This window comes from Alligator sinensis, unplaced genomic scaffold, assembly GCF_000455745.1.
Source record: "Alligator sinensis unplaced genomic scaffold, ASM45574v1 scaffold1181_1, whole genome shotgun sequence".
In the NCBI taxonomy this organism is placed as follows: domain Eukaryota; kingdom Metazoa; phylum Chordata; order Crocodylia; family Alligatoridae; genus Alligator; species Alligator sinensis.
Window position 1 is genome coordinate 462,511 of NW_005842945.1, and position 19,718 is coordinate 482,228.

The 19,718-nt window shown below is 55.7% G+C and overlaps 1 protein-coding gene across 1 annotated transcript in view; it reads left to right on the plus strand.

The window, feature by feature from the left end:
- Positions 1–167: 167 nt before the first annotated feature.
- LOC102380219 (partitioning defective 6 homolog alpha-like) overlaps positions 168–19,718 on the plus strand; it is a 21,189-nt gene continuing 1,638 nt past the window's right edge. Inside the window, exons 1-2 of the mRNA XM_006036298.2 lie at positions 168–370; positions 2,794–3,016. Coding sequence (XP_006036360.1) covers positions 308–370; positions 2,794–3,016 — 286 coding nt within the window. The 5' untranslated portion in view covers positions 168–307. The remainder of the gene's footprint in view (positions 371–2,793; positions 3,017–19,718) is intronic.

Consider the following 19,718-nt stretch of genomic DNA (forward strand, 5'->3'; position numbering starts at 1 on the left):
GCTCCGCGCCGCCAGCCGCCCGCTCCTGCCCCTTTCCCCACCCGGACGCTGAGACACCTCGGAACGCTCCCGCCCCGTTACCTAGGCGACGTTGTCAGCAACCTTCCATCCTTGCGCAGGGGACGTTCTGCCCCCGCCCCCTGGCCCAGCCTCAGCCAATCTCGTCGCATCCCCCAACCTGCTCGGGTGACGTCATGGCCGGTGAAAACCCCCCGTGGCCGCAGGAGCAGTAGGCAGTGCGGGGCGGGGAGGCGGCGGGAGGAGCTGCGGGCCCGGCCCGGCCCAGCCCAGCCCGGCCCGGCCCAGCATGGCCAAGCACCATCGCACCCCGGCGCGGAGCCCGGAGCCGGTCATCGAGGTCAAGAGCAAAGTAAGCGGCGTCCCCACCTCCTCCCCCGCGAGCTCCCCTGGACCCGGCCCTGCCCCCGGGTCTCCGCCGCCGCCGGCTGCGTCTCCTAGATCTGCCCTCGGTCCGTTTCCCATCCTCCCTCCCTCCCTCCATCGGTGCCCGGCTCCTCGGCCCGCCGGCGCCGCGTCCGGGCACAGGTAGAGCGATCGCGCTGCACGCCGCGGCCCCTCCGGCCAGCCCCGTAAACACAGGGAGGCGCGCTGAGACCCCGGGAAGGCGCTGCCAGCCCAGAGGCAAGGCCAGGAACCGGCTTCCCTGCAGTGCCAGGAGGCTTGTGTTTTTTCAAGGGAAGCCTATTCCAGGGATTTCCCCGCGCCTCGCTGCCTCCTCTGCTGGCTGCCCAGGCGGGAGGGGGACCTCTCTCAACCTGCAGCAGAGTACCCCTCGAGTTGCTCGGATATTGGGGTGAGCGATTATTTATATGCCTGAGCACTAATGCTGAAGCAGCCACAGGCATGCCAGGGCGGCCGGGGATTAGATCGCAAATCAGCGGTCTGTTTCTGAATGGAATTGCATTCTCCTTCTGGGGCACGTGAGGAGACCAGTGGGTCTGCTCAATGCCCTGTGCAGTGTGGAGCCATCTAAATACCCAGTGGGTTATGCAATGATGCAACAAAACCAAGCTGGCGGTTTGGAGACTGACAGCTTTGGTATCATCCAGCCTCAGGATGTCTGGGGGCTGGAGGAGGAAGGGCTGTGAACTCTGAAACTGGAAAGCACAGGATGCTTTGGGTCTGTGTGAAGAGAAAGGAAGCACTGCAGATCAGTTGTGCTCTGTAAACTTTGCCTCCCTGGACTGGGGTGGAAAAACCAAGGGAAGACATGCAGATTCCTAGCTGCACCCCCCCTGGGTTTCTGGCATCTGTTTGTGATAAAGTCCTGATAGTGAAATATCTGTGCTCCAGGACAGCACCTTGGCTGCTGGATTCCTAGGACTCTAGAGCAGCTTCTTTGTCTCAGCATTGACTGGCTGACTTTTCTAAGGGAAGGAGCAGTTGGTGCTATTGCTTGGGAAAGAGCCTGGAGGGCGGGGAGAGGACTTTGTTCAGCCCCCAGCATAAGGATCAGGCTGTAAGTAGAGCAGAATCCTCATTTCCTACCTTTTGGTGAACCCCCTTCCTTCCAGCCCTGGCATGAGTAGTACAAGCTCATGTGTCAGCACTGACACGATTGCAGGTGTCCTCATTAGTCTCTCTCTGGTTAAAGTTGCTGGGTAGACTTTTATTTTAGCCTCCAGTGGATTAATCCATTGGGTGGAAGCATAAACAGGAGCTGGGCAGTGCAGCCAGAGCGGCTAGGGCACAGGACCACCTGGGGAACTAGAGCTCCAGCGGTGTCCACTATGAGTAGCTTTCCCTGGATGATTTTTAGCCTTCCCGCTGGGAGTGGATGCAGCATGGCAGCCCCCCATGGAGTTGCCTCAGACACCTGAGTGCATTTCTCTGTGTCTCATGTGCACCGTTTCCTTGCCAGCTCTGTCCAGTAGGGAAGTGGGTGAAACCCCAGTGCTGTGGCAGAGTGCTGACATAGCAGAGCAGCGGGGCGTAGCAGTTCTGCACATACCTGGTGTGTGGAGGCTTTGTTTACATGGGAGTGGAGGGAAATTGGCTGCCTTTTTGCACAACAGTCTAGCAGTGCTAGAACTCTGATCTGCATTGCAAAATAATGCTGGGAAAGAGACTTCTTCCTGTAGCACCCTACTACTTTAGTCATGCTTTATAGTGCCTTATGTTATATGGCTAGAACTGGCCTAGTGCAGGGACAGTGATCTTTCCTTTGCTAAATGGATGGCTGTCAATGTGCATCTCTACCTTTGGCAGACTTCCTGCCAACCCCCTCCAGCTTCCTTGCACCAAGGAGCTCCCCTCTGACCTGCCTTGGTACTCATGATCCCAATAACAGACATTCCTTCCTGTGGTGCCTCCCACCCCTTCTCAGCACTCAAAGCAGTAAATCAAGCCAGGCTCCTCAGGCTCTGGACTCTGTGGTGGGAGGGTGCTCAGATGGAATAACGTTGCCAGTCTCTGACGGGCTGGAAAATATGTTCTAGGGTCATGAGGGAGCCAAGGTGACACTTAGGGCTCTCCAGCGGGGAGTCAGTCTGTGTAGACATGTTCTCCCTGGTGAAAGGACTTACGCAGTCTGACTTCACTCCATGTGGTTGTAGACATGAAATACTACTAAGACATGGTGGCTGGCAAGGGGTCTGGCTGATTCCATATGGGCTGGGCTGTAGATGAAGTCTAGCATTGCACTCCTTATACTCTTGTGACTTCCTGAGAAGTTCTGATCAGGTGCCATTGGTGGCCCGGCCCGGCCTGGCCTGGCCCTGCGTCCTAGTGGTGCTCTCTAGCCCTGGACCTGCCAGCTCTTCTCTCCCCCAGTTTGACGCTGAGTTTCGTCGCTTTGCCATGAAGCGCTCCAGCGTGGGTGGCTTCCAGGAATTCTACCAGCTGATACAGACAGTCCATCAGATCCCTTACGTAGATGTGCTGTTGGGATACACAGACATTCATGGGGACTTGCTACCCATCAACAATGATGATAACTACCACAAAGCCCTCTCATCCGCCAACCCGCTGCTCAGAATCATCATCCAGAAGAGGGGTAAGTTCAAGCCCTGGATTCCATACCTTGATATGAATTTCCTTACAGAGGAAAGGGGGCAAGTGTACCTGATGATCCTCTTATTCCAGGACAGTGACTGTCATGCCAGGTACAATCTAGGTTTGCATTGTGATCCCAGGGAATGTTGGTGCCCAGGCACTACAGAGTTGTGTGTCTTGAATACCTATCACAGCTTCCTGTCTGTGAGGGGACCTGGGCTCCTCTGCACTGCTGGGGGGTGTGAATGGCTGGTATGTGCCACAACCCTGTGAATTTTATCCTGACTCTGATGGAAACTGTTCATTAGGGTGGTTTGTGAGTTTGACAGTGACTTAACTTTCTGGTGGAGTGAAGGAGCAGCTGGATGTGGGCTTCCTGGACTCCTCTGGGTATGTGTTACAGTTGTGCCTGGGGGTGGGCGTGAAGTGGGACAACATGACAGATTATCCATAAATGCAAGAGAGAAGTATGGGCATCCACAAACTAATATCCCCTACTAGGCTACTGGCTATGCTATGTTCCCCTTTGGAAAAGATCCAGAGAAGGATGGCTTTTTTTTCTTATGGTAGGAGGTCTTTCTCCATTCTGACTTCTGCAAACTTCATTTTATGCACACACCCTCTGGCAAGGCAGGGGTGACATTACAGCTGTGTTGGCAGACTGAGGGGCTTTCTCTTCCTTTTAATGGGAGAAGGCCAGTCATCTCAACAGTAGCCCAGGAGCTGACTTCTCTCACACACAACAGTTCCATAGAGGTAAGAACAGAATTTCCTTCTTTCTGCTTAATCAAACTCCAAGATACCAATATAACTGAAGCTTTTTAATAGCTAAAAGTTCATTAAGTGTGGCTGTCTCTCTAGGACTCCAGCCAGCCACAGCACCCCTGGGCAGGGAGGCATTGAGGAATCCTATTACAATACTGACACAATTCCATCCAGGAAGAGCACATACCAACTGCTGAAACTTCCTTAGCCTGACGAAGGGTTTTTGACCCCGAAAGCTTGCTTAATAATTATTTTCCAACTATTTGGGTTGGTCTAATAAAAGATATCAGATTCACCCAAGGAACCTTGTCTGCCAATACTGACACTAGCACTTGTGTCAGACTGCTTGATTGGAACGATACATCAGAGTCCTCTTCCAAAAAAAAAAAAGGGGGGGGCAGCTAAGAAGCATTCATTGAACTCACCCAGCTCAGCAGGGCACCGTTTAATAGCTGTTTATGTGCTGGGGGGAGAGGTATGTGGCATTCAAGGCAATAGAGTTAAAGACTCTTAGGTATACTGCAGGACAGTCAGCATTCTCTATGGACTTGCTGCAAGTAGTTTAATTTCTGGTAACTCTTCTATTAAGAACTAAAGCCCTGCCTCTTTAAAGCCCTCTTGTCCTGCAGAGCAAATTCTACTGAAAGGACAAACAGTTCCTAGAAAAAATTCACTTTCTTTTCACAAAGGGCAGGTGAAATTTTTAGCCACCAGGGCTGTAACTTACATCCTGCCAACCCCTATTTCCATGCAGTGTCCTGAAGTGTCAGGCAGTGTTACTAATGCATGACTCACAAGTGACTGTGTTCCACCCCAGAGGTGGGTGAATTTTGCCTCTGTACGTGTGTAACTGGGAAGAATGCATTGGGAGGTAAGCTGCTTTCTTTACTTCTATATAAAAAGCAGAAACAAAAATATCAAATGCATCTGTTACCCTGTAGCTTTCAAACTTCTTTCAGGCCAGAGGATACAGGAGCATTTCAACAATCCACACAAACCAAGCACTTAGCTGACTCTGAGTGGCAATGAAATACAGCTTCCTCTGGAGTGGAGCAAGCAATGTTAGTTAACACACGCTATCATTTAAGCAGGAAGCAAAGGCTACTACCACTTCCATTTGAGCTGAAGGGAAAGTCAGTTGGCAGATAATGATAATACAAATTAGATTTAACTATGAGTTTTGTGGCCAAATGCCCCGAGTCCAGCAAATCTGGTCTATAAAGTTCCTTTGGTACAAATGGTCAGAAGTTGCATCTGCTGTCTAGTCTGAATGCAGCAGAGCATGCTCGAGGGCTCAGCTGTGGCTCTGGGTTTAGCACCGACTCTTGGAAGCGTTGCCTGCTGACTTGCTATGTCTTTTCACTTTGTGAGGGAAAAACAGAGAGCCTCTGGGCTGGTGCTCCCTACATCCCCTTGGTAACGCTTCAGTCCCAGCCTGACTTTCCTCTGCCATCATTCATAGGCTGTAGCTTAATTGATCCACCAGAAATCATGCAGTCCCAGGGGTCTCCAAACATTGAGAGTAGCTAGTCATCCCCTGTAGGCACAGTTTGGGACATACTGGTTCTAGGTGCTCTCCAAACATTTGCTTTAACAGAAGGAAATCTTGCTGCTTGCAGAGGTCTCCACACAGCCGTGCATCATGTTCCACAACCAGTTTGTGGTCTCTCAGATGCACCAGGGTGTCGGGGGCTTGTAGTATCGGCTTGTTGTTCCAGTGGGATGTAGTGTCTGACAGAACTTTTGCTCTTCTCCATAGTCTGACGTTCCTGGGGTCAGGGCGCATCACAGGCTAATGTGGGAGCTACCGTTTGGGAAGAGGTAGGGGGCAGGTCACTGCTTGGTAAGAGGCCAGAGGGTGCAGTCCATGGAGACTATACCTACATATGGCCTCTCCCTAACCCTGTTTTTGGAGATAATCCTGGCCCCTTGTGAGCTGTGTCTAACCCCTGCTCACCATCAGGGAAACTGAGGAACTGAGTAATTGGAGTAACTTGCTCACAGGCACAGAGAAAATTGGTCCCAGACTCCTGCTTCCTGTTCTTTAGCTTTGGGAACCTTCCTAGGGTACCTTCAAGCAGCCCTTCCTTGCCCCAGTGTGTGGGGCACCTCTGCTGTAGGTACATCCAGGACCAGGCCTGCAACTGTGTGTCCTCAGTTTGACTCTGGAGGATCTGGTTGGTTCTTTCAGTTCACAATAAGATACTTGCATGATCAGGCTGGTGCTGGATGGTTCTTGGGTCACTAGCCGGTGGCTCCTGTCTGGGCCTGGACTCCTGAGTGGGAAGCTGGCTTGGGACTGGGTCAGGGCTCTGCTTTTGTCCACCCTACTTAGGGATGGGGCAGCAGGGCAGCCTGCCCTTGAGGGGCACTGTCACTGTATGCAGTGGTGCTATGCCCTGCTCCCAGCCTGCAGAAGCACGTCAGCCAGAGCAGGGAAGGCTGAGTCATTGGCTCTCAAGGAAAGCCCTAGGACACAGCAAGCAGCCGAACGTGCGGGGGCTCTGCCCAGCTGGGGAACACTGTCTAATCGTGCACTTGCCTGTGCTGCACTGGCTGCATCTGCTGTGTGCTCAGAGCAGCAGAGATAAGAGAGGCGGAGGAGAGGCTGACATACAACGCTTGAGTGAAAACAAACGGCTCCCTCATGCCTGCAGCTGGCTGTCCCTGCAGAAAGGGCACCAACAGTGAAGTGGTGCCACGGGCTCAGTGAGGATACAGACAGGAATGTGTGGGGATGCCTGGAGCAGCTTCTTGACAAGCCCAGAGGTGTCTGAGCCAGGTGTCCAAATGCAGCTCATCCCAGGGCTGGGCAGGTGATAAACCCAGCCCAGCCAGGATCTCAGGCCTTCTGAGCCACATATTTTTCCTGAGGGTAGGTCAGAGGCAGTATGCCATGGATAACAGCCAATCTGCTGCATGTCTCCTTGCTCTGCCTGTTTAGCCTGTCTGGCCTATGTAGGACTCCATCACCGTTGTGTTATTTGTTAGTGTTGTTTGGGGGTTACCAGTCACGTCGGCCTGTAACGACCTCACTGTTGCAAGAAAGAGGCTAGGCTTTGGTTCTTAGTGCCAAAGAGTCTACAAACGAGCCTAGGTGCTAACATCCTTGACCAGCTGGTCCGTGGTGCTAGCTGGGGCATTTGCAGGCATGAGACGCATGTGAACATAACCTCTGAGCTCACTACAGAGTATTAAAGGTTTCCAAGCACCTTATTATACACTGATCAAAACAACATTGTGGTTACAGCATACACATCCTACTTCTCTCTCATTACCTAAACGTATTCAGATGACATTTTCCATATCGTACTTCTCCCCAGTTAATGCACCCTTCCCGCCAAATGTGGAAAGTTGTTTGCCAAGTCAGCCTGACCTTTGTTTTGGTGTACTGTACCGGCCTCATCAATTCATTCTCTATCTTTGGCCTTGGTGGCACCTCTGAAACTAACCAGCCACTTCCCAGCACTTCTGTGCAGGCTGTATGTGGTACACCTTGTTTTCTGTTTACTGGGGCCGCCTTGGGCCCTGCTAACAGCATGAACCACTCTGTTATTTGTGTCTGCATTAATCAGTTGTTAAATTAATCTGTACTCCAGTGAAGCCTGCAGCCTACATCATGTGGCATCTTCTCACATGGGCTCTTGACTGGGTCTCTCTAGCAGTGCCGATGCAGGGGTCTGTGTGCTGACAGGAGTGGCTGGAGGGAAGGTTTTGGAGGTGATCTGTCCTGGGCAGGCCATCTTGGCATGCCCTGTGTGTATCCTTAGTATATCCCAGCTCCTTGTCCCAGGCAAGGACCCCAGTGCCAGGGTAGACAATGAAGAAGTTGTGGAGGTTAGGGGCTGCCATTGTACTGGAGACTCTGGCTCCAGGAGGCTGCCCTGGAAGGCCAAGAGGTCTCAGCATATCAGGGTTCACAGCAGGTGTTGGAGCTGTTGAGCTTGGAGGAGGCCAGAACAGCCCAAGGGAGGCAGCTTTGTATCCTGAGGGAACAGCTCCAGGGTCCTACTGGGTAATGGCTAGGGAGAGAGAGGGCTGCATTGCAAAGAGGGAAGCAGGATTGGATGGGGAAGAAGATGCAGGACCTACCCTAGCTTTGAGGAGCTCGGTGCTTTGTACTAGGCTGGCACTTGGCTGTAGTTTGGAAGCTGCTGTGTCATTGGGGATACAAGTGGCCGAGTCTAGGGTTTCTGTCTGGAGAGAAGCCTGTTGCAGTAGCAGCTGAATTCTCTTGTTGCAGTGTGGCTTGGGTCAGCCAGGCCTAGCACGGGAAGGTAGCGAGGAGGGAAGGCAGGCAGTGTTCTTAGCTCCTGTGGATGATTTCTCATCTTGCCAGTTGGGGGAAGGGCTGGATTGGTTGGCCTGAAGCCTTCTGCTTACTTAGGACACAGAGGGGTGACATGGCCAACGGACAGGAGCAGCATGTACCTCCTCTGCTACATGCACACTGCATCAGCAGCATGCCCTGGTCCTGCCCTACACTGACCTCTTTTTGGGGGGTGTCCAGGAGGAGGCAGGGAAGGAGGTGCTGTAGGTACCCAGAGCTCCATGGGATTAGATTAGAGGGGCCCTGTGGTAACCATCCTCCTGAAACATTTTTGCAAGGGAGTCGGAGCTCTTCTACCCCATGCCAGAGCTGGTGGGGCAGGGTGAACACCTGCTAATGGAAGCAGTCCCCCTAGCAGCCCATGAGCCCTGAAGCTGGGTTTTCTATGCCTCTGCCTATGGCTTCTCCTATGCAGGCTGCTGAATACTGGTATGCAAGGAGGGCATATTACAGAGATCAGGGAGGAAGGAAACACCATGGATTTGGCAAGAGTAGGGCAGTTCCTGGAAAGGCTCTGTGCCATTCGTTCCCAGGCCATGTTCCTGAAGCTCCCATCACTCCCATATTGCATTGCTGGGCAAGGATGGATTCTCCTGGGCTAGCCATTGTGGGCAGATGATGACTGAGCCAAGCATGGGGCAAGGGCACAGTGCTTCACCAGCCTGTAGTGACCCCATGAAACTGAGCCATCCTGGCCAGATAAAACTGGTTCTCAAGCTAAGCCTAAGTAGCAACTCCCCCTGCTTTTTACTAGAACTAGGAGCCTCCTCTCCAAGCTGTTGCTTTGTGCTCATCTGTCCTGTCCCCTCCCAAAGCAGGCTGCAGTGCACTGTGGGGTTTGTGATCCTCTCAGATAATCCTGTGAGGCCTCTTGCAGGTTGAAGATAACAAACCAGGAGCCAGAGGCCAACAGCACTCTGGGGAGAGCTGGCAGCAGACTACTTTGCTCCATGGGGCTTTGTCCCTGCATGGGGCCTAGATGCTGCAGATCAAGGTTTCCACTAAGGATGCTGCATCTGAGCCCTGCTGGCTCCTGGGAAGCAACATTCAAAATTAATGCTCTGATACAGTCAGGAGGGAGATACACTGCAGGGAGGGGAGGCTGCTGTGGTGGAGTGGGTAAGGGAGGGGATTTTCACTAAATCTTGCCCACATCGCAGATCCCTGGTTCCCTTCCCTTGTCCCAGGGAGGAAGCTTCCTGGGGTGGAGGCAAGGAAGGAGGACCGTGCGTTGGCAGCTTGTGAGCCATTTATTGCTGTGCAAGCCTGGCAAGGAGAGCTTGGGAATCTCTAGCAAGTCCAGGCCCCTGGGCCCCACTGGCCCCAGAGGCTCTTACAACACTGCTAGGCACTGAAGGGACTGCTGCTGTCTCCAGAGGGCAGGCTGGGCACAGGCAGTGGCAGACCCAGTCTTGCCCAGCAGGAGCCTGGGGTCCTATCTCTCTGGCCCCCTGTTGGCAGACAAGACCTGAGCAGGCCACAGGGAGGGCTGGCCAGGGCAGTGGGAAGCTGAAGGCAGTCTGTTGGCTCCTTTGATCAGGGGTTCAGTCTCACTGCCAGGCTCTGGGCTGTTGAGTGCCAGCTGGCCTCTCCTCCTGCACCCTCTGCCCCCACAAGCTAACTGTGTGCTCAAGTCCCTCTTGTACCTTTCCAAGGAGTCTCTCAGTAGCACCTGTTGCTTTGGGAGGTGGCTGCAGCTGGGTACAGGGGAAGTATGTGTGATACTGTCTCATGGCCACTTCCATGAGTTCCCTTCACCTCCAAACTTCTGGTCTCTGGCTCTTCTTTGCAGAGGAACACGCCACCTGTTAATGCTCTGATACCCCTGCCATGCTCAGCCACAGGCTTCAGATTCGGAGACCAGGCAGCTCCCTGTGCTGTCAGTGGGTTTGCCCAGGTGGAACTGAGCGTGACTTGACAGTCACTCCTGATGGTGCGCAGGAGGGGTGGGCTGTGGCCATCCCAGGGGAGTGCCAAACTGTGTAGGTGCTAATACTGTGGGGTGGGGGCACATCAAGGGAACAGGAGGTTTGAAACTGGCCCTGTCTTAACAGAAGACTGCCTATACCAGGGGGGTCCAAACTTTTTGAATGTGGGGTTGGAACATGAACTTTTTATCACCCAGTGGGCCGGCGAGCCATATTCAAAGATGTCACCGGAAGTGGTATCATATCAGGAAGTGATGTCACGTGACCTTTGACACCAATGAAGTTGCAGGGGTTGACATGGTGCTGGTTGACATGGCATGCATGCCCCGGTTGACATGGTGCTGCAGGAGCCGCTTGGCTACAACTGGGTTGACCTGGTGCTGGAGAAGCCGCGGGGTCAGGCCGGGGTTAACCTGGAGCCCGCCCGGCCTGCTGGTGCCATGCCCGGGTTGACATGGTGCTGCAGGACCCGCCTGGGCAGAACCGGGTCGGCACCGGCCAGGAAAAGCAGCATGCAGCTGAAGCCGGCTTCCCATGTGCTGCTGGGGATGGGAGGAGGCCAGCCAGGTCTGCACTGTCCAGCAGAAGCCACTTGGGACTGACCGTTGCAGGCTCGTCCTGTCCTGAGCGGCACACGGCTCCACCGCCGTTGCTGCTGGCCAGTGCAGACCTGGCCGGGCTCTTCCCGCCCCAGCGGCACATGAGAAGCGGCCTCCTCCTGGCCTTGCGCGCGGGCGGCCGGGCCCAGAGAGCCATAGCGCCCAGGAAAAGCCTGGCCGGGGGAGCAGGCGCTGCCTTGTTGTGGGGCGGGGCAGGGCAGGGCAGTGGGGCTGGCTTGAAGCAGGTGGATGAGGAGACAGGTGTGGGCCAGCAGTGCCAGCAGCTGGTGCTTGGCCTCCCACGCGGGGCCGCTCCCACAGGCCCCACAGGGGTAAGCGGCTCCCCTCGCTGCCAGCTGGGGTCTGTGGGCCGGCCCTGCCCACTTTGCCGCGGCTCCACGCTCTGCGGTGGCGGCTCCACACTCCCTGCCGCCACCACCCCACGCTCTGCGGCTCTGCTCCGCGGCGGCAGGTCCACAGGCCAGATAAAATGGCTTGGCGCACTGCATGGCAGCCTGCGGGCCATATGTTGGAGAAGCCTGCCATCTATACCTTGCCTAGGGGTGGAGAGTGCTATGGACTAGGTGAACTGCAAATCCTCCAGCATGTGCACCCATCTGCAATAACCTGGCTGATTGAGGAGTCAGCCATCTGGATGGTCTTGCTCCCCTGTGGAGGGGTTAGGCTCCATTAATGCCCAGCAGTGTCTCCTGCTGACTCAGCATCATGGGGGAAGGGTGCCAGAGGGCTGGAAGAGCTGTCTAGGACTGTCTGCGTTATCTCCTCCCAGATCCAGGGAGCCCTGCCTGGAGTCTCTCGCCTGTTCACTCTCCTGATGCTGGAACTCAAGGTGACTGAAGCAAACAGCAGCTATTCCAGCTGATGGTGTAGTTGGGGGATGGGCATGGGGGTGGCCAGGGGAGCAAGGGTTAGGTGGGGGCATCCTCATCTCAGTGGTCAGGATCCAGCAAAGCAGTGCTTGTTCTTTTGTGAGTTGGGGTTCTCCCTGCACACCCACCCAGGTGCTGGGGCGGGGGCAGGATTGAGCACTTTCTAGTTATCTTCGGCTGGTGCAGGGATAGAGAGGCAGCATCCATCCTTTGTGTGGCAGAAATACTTGGCCTGGAGAGACCACCCCTGGGGAGGGCAACTCCCATGAGCTCTGGGGAGGTCTGTCACAGCTGGAGGGCCCCTCCCCGCAGTAGGTTCATCTCTTACAGATGTTCCCCATTACATCAGCCTAGTCCCCTGGGACTGCATGCAGTCTGCTAATGAGCTGTGGGCCAATGCCTGCTCCCACCTGCCCCACGCATGGCTTGAAGCTGCCCCTGAGGACTGTGCAAGATCTGGGCATTCATTAGAAAATGGGGGTCAGCACAGGGGCCTTTGGCTTGCCCTGTCCTTTTTCTTCCTTCTCCTCCCCCTCCCCCACTCATGGCTGGCTTGCCTGGGAGCTGGAGTGTAGGCTGGGGCTGGGAAGATGCACTATCTCTGCTCTGAGCTGATTTATGGGGCTGCAGCTCCACGTGACGCTTCCCCTAGCCCAGGCCATGGCAGTAAGGTGCCCCAGTGCAGGGGGAGCCAGGCAGGCAGTGATCAGCCAAGCACTGGATCAGCCAGCAGGACCCTGGGTCATGTCCATGACTTCCCTGTGATGACTGAGCTCTGACCGTACTCCTGCTGCCTATCTGTGGGAATCTCTGCTCTTAGCTGGTGACTGAAGGTGGGAACAGCCTGCCCAGCTGGATTCTGTTTCCCCTCCAACCAGAAAACCATCTGGTGAGAGAGGCCAGGGGGGGCAGGGATGTGGAACAGCCAAAGCAGGATCTATCCTTGCAAGGCTGCTGCTATCACAGTGGAAATGTGGTGATGAAGCTGTTTACCTGATCATTTGCAATGGGGCCCTTTGGGGCACTGACCCACTAAATAACTGGTCTCCTCACCAGCTGGCCTGGAGCAGAAGAAACCTGGGAGTCCACCTCAGTGTGAGCCCCCTGTCCCTATAGAGCTGCCTAGTCATCCATGCACCAGAAGAGACGTGGCTTCAGCACAGACCCAGCCACACTTTCCCTGTGCTGGCAAAACAAGGCACCCAGGAGACAGCAACCCATGCACCTTGCATGGCTTTAGCTCTGGGACAGGAAGGTATGGACAGAGCTGCCATCTGGCCCCCCATGCCCATGTAAGGCAAGGTGCTGGGATGTAGGTTTGGGGTCTAGCCAGTTGCTTCTTACCTGCTTCCTCCTTTTGCATGGCCCAGGTGGCCTTGGATGGTATATCCAGGTGCAAGCACTCTGGCAGGCCCTTTCCTGAGCAGTGTTTGATATGCAAAAGGACAGGGATAGCCAGCCTGCACCATGTGTGCCACACATGGCATGGGCACCCTCTGTGTGTGGCACATAGCAGATTGGGGGGGACAGGGACAGGCAGCACAGTGGCAGATAGGGCAGGGAACAGGAAGCAGAGCAGCAGATCAGGCAGTGGAAGGGGATCAGAATGGCACTCAGGGAAAGTGCAGGGCTAATCTGTGTCATGCCTGCAGCAAAGGCTGGCCCTCACTGCAAATGGGAAGAACCATGCAGCCAAGCTGGAAATGAACCTGTCTTTACCCTCAGTGCCATGGATTCTGGCCCCAGCAGTGATGTGCTGGTGGCCCCAGATAGTACAGGCAGGCTGCACCCTGGCTGTGCCCTGGGGCCTACCACCGAAGCCAGCTTTTCCTAGTAGGCCCCTGCCCCCACCAGGCTGAGGCTGCTGCCTCCCAGAGGAGGAGGTGCTGAGTTGCTCCTATCTGATGGTGTCTCAGGCAGCAGAAGAAAATTGCTCACAAAAATAGCCGGGAAAGCCTTGTGGGGCCCTGCAGATTCTCCTGGGCTAAAAATAAGTGTGCTATTCTGTGCACACGGCGAGATATTTATAACTATCAAACCACTGCAGGCAGGCATGTGCCGTGGGAGAGCACTCGCTGCCTCAGTGCTCAGCCAGGCAACAAGAGGAGCGGACCCAGCAGGGGTCATGGGCTGGTCAGGAGGGACCAGGGGTCTGGCCCTTCCCAGCCCTGTCCAAGTCTTCTCCACCCCCACCTGTCCATATGCTTCAAGCCCAGTTCCACAGGGCTCTGGAAACAAGCCTGGGTCCTGGCCTGTGTGGCAGTGAAGAGCTGTGGCAGTCCTCTGAGCCACCTCTCCTCTGGAGGAAGGATCCCTGAGCTCCATCCACTGTCCAGGGCCAAACCAGTGCTGCAGGGAGCAGTGCAGCTGACTGACAGGGAACTGCCTCCATGTGGTTGGCAGTGCCCTACATGGTGCTGTAGGGAGTGACTTCCTGAGAAAGGTATTGCCATCCTCTCCCCCCAGATCCTAGTAAGCCTCGCTGGGGGCTCTGAGCAGCTGGCGCAGGCCCTCCTGAGCAGCAGGACCCAGAAGTGCTCACCTGAGTGAAGCTCAGGGGCTTTGCCAACTGGCAGACAGTGGCCTGGAAGGACCCAGGTGCTTGTAGGCCAGCAAAGCAGAGTGAGGGGACCTCTGTGTCAACAGGTGATTTAGCAGGTACCTGCTCCGTCTGTGCTGCCTCACTGCTGCCAGTAGAGGCTGTGGGCCTGGCAAAGAGAGGTAGGGCCCCCCAGGGGAGCCCACTACCTTCCCAGAGCTGGCTTGGCTGCACATAGACATGAACCAGCTGTTTCAGGACCAGCCTGCTGTGCTCCTCAACCAGAAATGCCTACATCTGTCCCTGCCAGAGCCAATGCGGGAGGAACCTGGAAAATGGAAGAGTGAGGGGACCTGGCATATAGGAGATCTGGCCTCCAATGGTTTTGGGCTTGACCTGCACTTAGTTTCATAGTTGGTAGAGTCGGAAGGGACCTAAGCAGATCATCAAGTCCGACCCCCTGCCATGGCAGGAAAGGATGCTGGGGTCAAACGACCCCGGCTAGGTGATTGTCTAGCCTCCTTTTGAAGACCCCCAGGGTAGGGGCAAGCACCACTTCCCTTGGAAGTTGGTTCCAGCTCTTAGCTGCCCTGACCGTGAAGTAGTGCTTCCTAATGTCCAGCCTGAATCTACTGTCAGTCAGCTTATGGCCAGGGTGGCGCATGGCCAACCAAGCACTTGCCCTTTTCAGTAGTATTTGGGGCTGGGAAGGATTGTTATACAGTGCTTCTACACCAGGAAGGCCCCAGCACAGACACTCTTGTGCCAGTAAGGAAAGTGCTTTGTGGCACAGCTGTTCCTCTCCGGAGCCTGTACAAGTTAACTTGGGAATCTCTCCTCCACCCCACATTGTAGCTGAACTGACCAAGCTTTTCCAGCACGGAGCAGGTCATGAATTCCTGTTGAATTCTTGTGTCTTGAGTTCTGTGGTTTGCCCCTTAACCAACTGGTCCCAGGTGAGCACCTTGGCTGGGACTTGTGTGAGGACCCTGCATCCTGCTGGCCTCTCACTGAGCTTTTGTGACTCAGGCAATGTGCCTGGCAGTTGTGTGAGGGGGCTGTTCATGCAGTTTTGTTTCAAAGGGGCTAGACCAGGGATGCCCAACCTTTTTGCCCCATGGAAAGTGGGGGAGAGGATCCTGGAGGCTGGGCAGTGCCAGGTCTGTCCGTGGGCCAGATCCAGCCAATGGGCTTGATCTGGCACATGGGGCCAGTGCAGCAAGGGGCCAGTCCAGCAATGAGGTGGGTGCAGAGCCCGACCCTGATTCAACTGCCCAAGGAGGCAGAGAGCAGCCCAGTTCCGGTCTGGAAGTGTTGGGGGGGGGGGGGGGGGGGGGGGGGTGCAGAGCAGCCCCCATCCATACATATGCAGCAGAGGGGAGGAGGGAATGGGAAGCAGCCCAGCTCTGATCCAGATATGTAGGGGGCAACCCAGCCCCCGTATGGATGGGCAGAGATGGGCCTGACCCTGATCCTGTTGCATGGCAGTGGCCCAGGTGGGCTAGATCTGGCTGTATAGAGCTTCTGTTGGTCCTCCATTGCCAAATTTCCTAACCCAGTTGCCAAATTTCCCAACCCGTGAGGATCCCCAGGGGCTGAATGATATGGCTCTGTGGGCTGGATTTGGCCCACGGGATGGGGGTTGAGCACCCAGGGCTAAACCAATGGTTCTCAGTCTTCTGGACCCCAGGGAGCCCTCCATAGCATTTCTGAATTGAGCAGCACCCTATTTAAAAAACTAATTTATTTGTTACAGTGCTTACCTCCTTACAGAGGGGCCAGGCGGTGTGGGCTGGGGAGAGAGGAGGAGCAACTGGGCAGGGATGAGTGCATGCTTAACTCCTCACAACCCAAAGTATCCTTAGAAGGACCCCATGGCACCCCAGGGTGCCACAGCCTGGCTGAGCAGGGGTTGGATGAGATGACCTCTTAGGGTGGCTTTCAGCCCTGCTTTTCTATGATTCCCACGCTTCTGCTCATGCTGCAGCCCAGCCTAGCTCTGATGGGCCGCTAGGGCCAACAAAGTCCAGTGGCTGATTCTAAGCTCACCCTGACCAGCATCGGATGACTTATAATTTTAAGGAAGCCTTTGCAGCCTGGTGGTGTAGTGACCAGAGCTGCATGAAGAAGCTTGCCATGTGCAGAGTGAAGGTACTCTGCCTGCCCAGTAGGGCTTTGCAGGTCCGTTTGGCCATGCCCTGCCCTGTGTGCATGGAGTGGGACATGAATCTCTACAGAGGAAAATGGCTGCAGGGAATGACTTGTGCCCTGGCTCCTGCAGAAGAGCTTCCAGGGTGGCACTGGCTGATAGCGCTGCTTGCCATCCCATCCAAAGCACGTCCCCAGCTGGCACAGGAGAGCCACGCAGTGGGGTTTGGTGGGAGCAACCCATTTCTGCTGGGCCGGTGACAGAGTTTGTGGGGCTGCCTCAGCAGGCCAGGGGCAAAGGTTTGAATGCTCCTATCTGAGGAATGAAAGGAATCTGCCCCTGCCTCCCTCACTCCAGTCTTGCCAGTCTAACTGGTGCCTTCTATGCAGGGAGTGTGCCCCCAAGTGGGGCTGCAGGGCCTGGGCTCCTAGGAGCAGAGTTGGCTCTGCACAGCCTCCAGGATCCTCTCCCTCCCCTCTGCCAGCCTCAACCAGGGTGGGCTCCTTCCCCCTGCTCCCAACTTCATCCTCACTCACGAGCCCCCTTGTTTTCAGCCTGGCAATAAGCTGTGTTGGTGCCCTCACTCTGCACTGCTGGCTGGGAACTGTGCATGGAGGCATAGTCCCTGACTTCCTGAGAGCCCAGCGCAACGCTCCCGTATCGTTTGGCCATGTGCCACCCATGATACCTATCCCATTCCAGGCTCAGGAATGGGGAAGTTGATGTCACTTGGTGTGGCCAGCAGAGTCTGCTTTGCTTTTAGAGCTGTCATTGGCTGCCGGTCAAGGGGTGTGTTAGCAGCTTGCCAGTCACTGAGATCTGCTCCTAGCTGGCACCAAATGGCATCTTCTTCCTTCTCACCCAGGTTACCTCGTGTTCAGAGCCCCTCACCTGTCCAACCCCTGCAGACTGGAGAGGACTATCTACCCCTGCTCTACTTGGAGCGCCAGTGCCTGGAGAGGCTCCCTAGCTCCTAGAGCAGGTTGGAGGGGGTGCATCTCCCGAGGGGCACTGCCAGGCCTGGAGCCCTGGGGCAGTTGGTGGTGCCGTAGCAGTGTTTAAGGCAATGCTTCTGGGGTTTGTCAGAGGCTTCAGCACTAGTCCCCCTCACTGCTCTCTGTAGCTGGGTGGCCCTGTGGTGGGGCTCTGTGCTGTGACCAAGGGGTTGAGGGGAATGGCTGGAGCTGGTGAAAGAGTCAAGGGCTGCACTGAGTGAGAAAGGAATGAGATCCAAACTGTGCTGAGCCTGAGGTACCTTCTCCCTGTCCCTCCCCTCCCCCCTGCCACACCCATATTCTGCCCTCCCTTGGGCCCTGGCACAGGGGGCTCTTGGTGATGAACCCATGGCAAGCAGCAAGGTCTTCCTGCCAACCCTTGGCCCTGCTCCTGCTCTGCTCTGCTAGGCAGCACAAGCCCTGAGCGATCTGGTCAGCAGCCCCAGAGAGCTGGAGCCCCTGATTCCTAGGCTGCTCGGGGCAGACGTCTCTGGTCAGTGCCAGTGCTGTCCCAGCTGGGGCAAGCTGTTCTGTGGGATCTGGCAGCTCCACAGTTAACTTGGAAGGGCATGCCTCAAAGTGTGATTAAATCCAAATTATCCAGATTGCTCTAATCCCAGCCTGGCACATACAATGTAATCTGTTCCCCAGCACTTGCAGATACCAGACCACTGAGGGGCCAGTCCAGCAGCCAGGCTGCAGGGAGGGGAGGGGGGCGGCGGGAGCAAGACCTTGTTCTGTGGAGGGGGAGCTGGAGGTTGCCATTCCTTTCACCTGTGTGCTGATCATGGTAGCTGTGCTCCACCTCGGAGGTGGGTGCAGCACAGTGGAGAGAGGATTCCTGCAAGTTGAGTTGGGGCCCCTGGTGGGCACCTTCTCCTCCATGAGCTGCAGCAGCTAGTGTGCAAAAGCCCCTGGCTCATGCTGGTCTTCAGTGGATACCCCCTTGCCTCAGGGTACAAGTGGGGCTGCAGTGCTGGGGTGGGGGCAGGAGCAGGGGTGGGAGCTGAAGCAGCCTGGGCACTGTGTCTGCCAGGCAAGGAAGGAGGTGTAGCCTCTTTTCCCCCCCCCCACACACACACACTTTCTGCTGTGAGCCAGGAAAGTGTTTGCCTAGCCAGAAGCCAGGCCAATTCTGGGCCTGTAGCCCTGCTCTGTAGGTAGTGCAGGGAGTGGTGCCAGCAAGGGCAGAGTAGCTGTTACCAGTCTGGGTAGGCTCCATGGCCCCTCATGGCTTGATAACACACAGCATGTCCATGATGCAATGCCTGGCATAACAGAGGAAGCAGCACAGTGAAGACGCTCTTCAAGGTTGGTGTCTTTGGAAGTGCCCTGCAGTAGCAGTCTCGGTGGCTCCACTCATGGATTTAAAGCTCCTCTCCTGGCTGCAAGGGCAGGGGACAGAGTCTGTGGCATGGCAGCTGAGACTACAGAGCACAACAGGGAAGCACCCCAAGGACTGTCTCTGGGAGGGGGCAGGGGGCAGCTGTGGAGAAGAAGTTGGCTTGCTTGTAGACAGATGGGCTACCCTGCAAGAGGGATCCCCCATGCCAGGGCCAGAGTGCCTGGGGAACGGGCTTCAGCTGCAGTTAGGGGATGATCTGAACAGGTACATGGCAGGGCTCTGGAGATGCCTTCTCTCTGTGCCTGTGGGGAGGGAGACTTGAGCCAGGCCATCCTGGGGAGATGGCATAGACAGTAGAGGTGTCTTGAAGGGGCCAGGCCTTGGAGAGAAACAGTTTGGGGGGAAGGTTCTGGCCCTAGACGTGGGGGAGGGGCTGTAATGCTCGGTGCCAAGGCAGTGCCAGGAGGGTTGGGACTTGGGCTGCATGCTGTGCTGCTGACACTGAGACTGGAACAGACCTGGGGGTCTGGCCCATCGGAGCCCTGCTGACATGCCCTCAGCCTTTCTGTCCTGCTAAGCTGAGCTACAAATGACACCGTAGACCCCAGGGAGCATCAGCTGCTCCAGCTGCCATGGCCACCTGGGCTCACAAAGACAGCTCTGCACTCACCTGGGAGCAGGGAGTAGCTGGCAGGGGCCTCTGGGCACTCTTGCACCAAGGAGACAGCAGCACCCTGGGGCTGATGCAGGGCTGGCAGGCCCAGGGGCACTTGGGCCATCCCTTCAGAGCTGAGTCTTGTGCAAAGGGAGCAGCTTGGGTATCTCAGCCTTGTCCAGAGTATTTCTTTTTGTACTTTACAGCCCCCAAGCACTACAACTTCTTTGTTCAGGAAAAGGGAGCCCAGGGCTGGGACAGCAGGGGCTGCAAATCACATGAAGGAGATCAGCAAAGCCCAGGGAGAGCCTAAGATAGTTGGTGCCATGCAACTTCCCCTCCTAACGCAGGAAGGAGAGGCCCTCAGAAATACCAGGGAAGGGCAGGGAGGGCAGAGGATTCCATATGGGGGACCACAAGTTCTTGCTCAGTTTCCCTGTAGGACCCTTACTCCGCTCAGGGAACTGTGTTGCAGCACTGAGTTGCTGGGCCACCATGACCTTGTTCA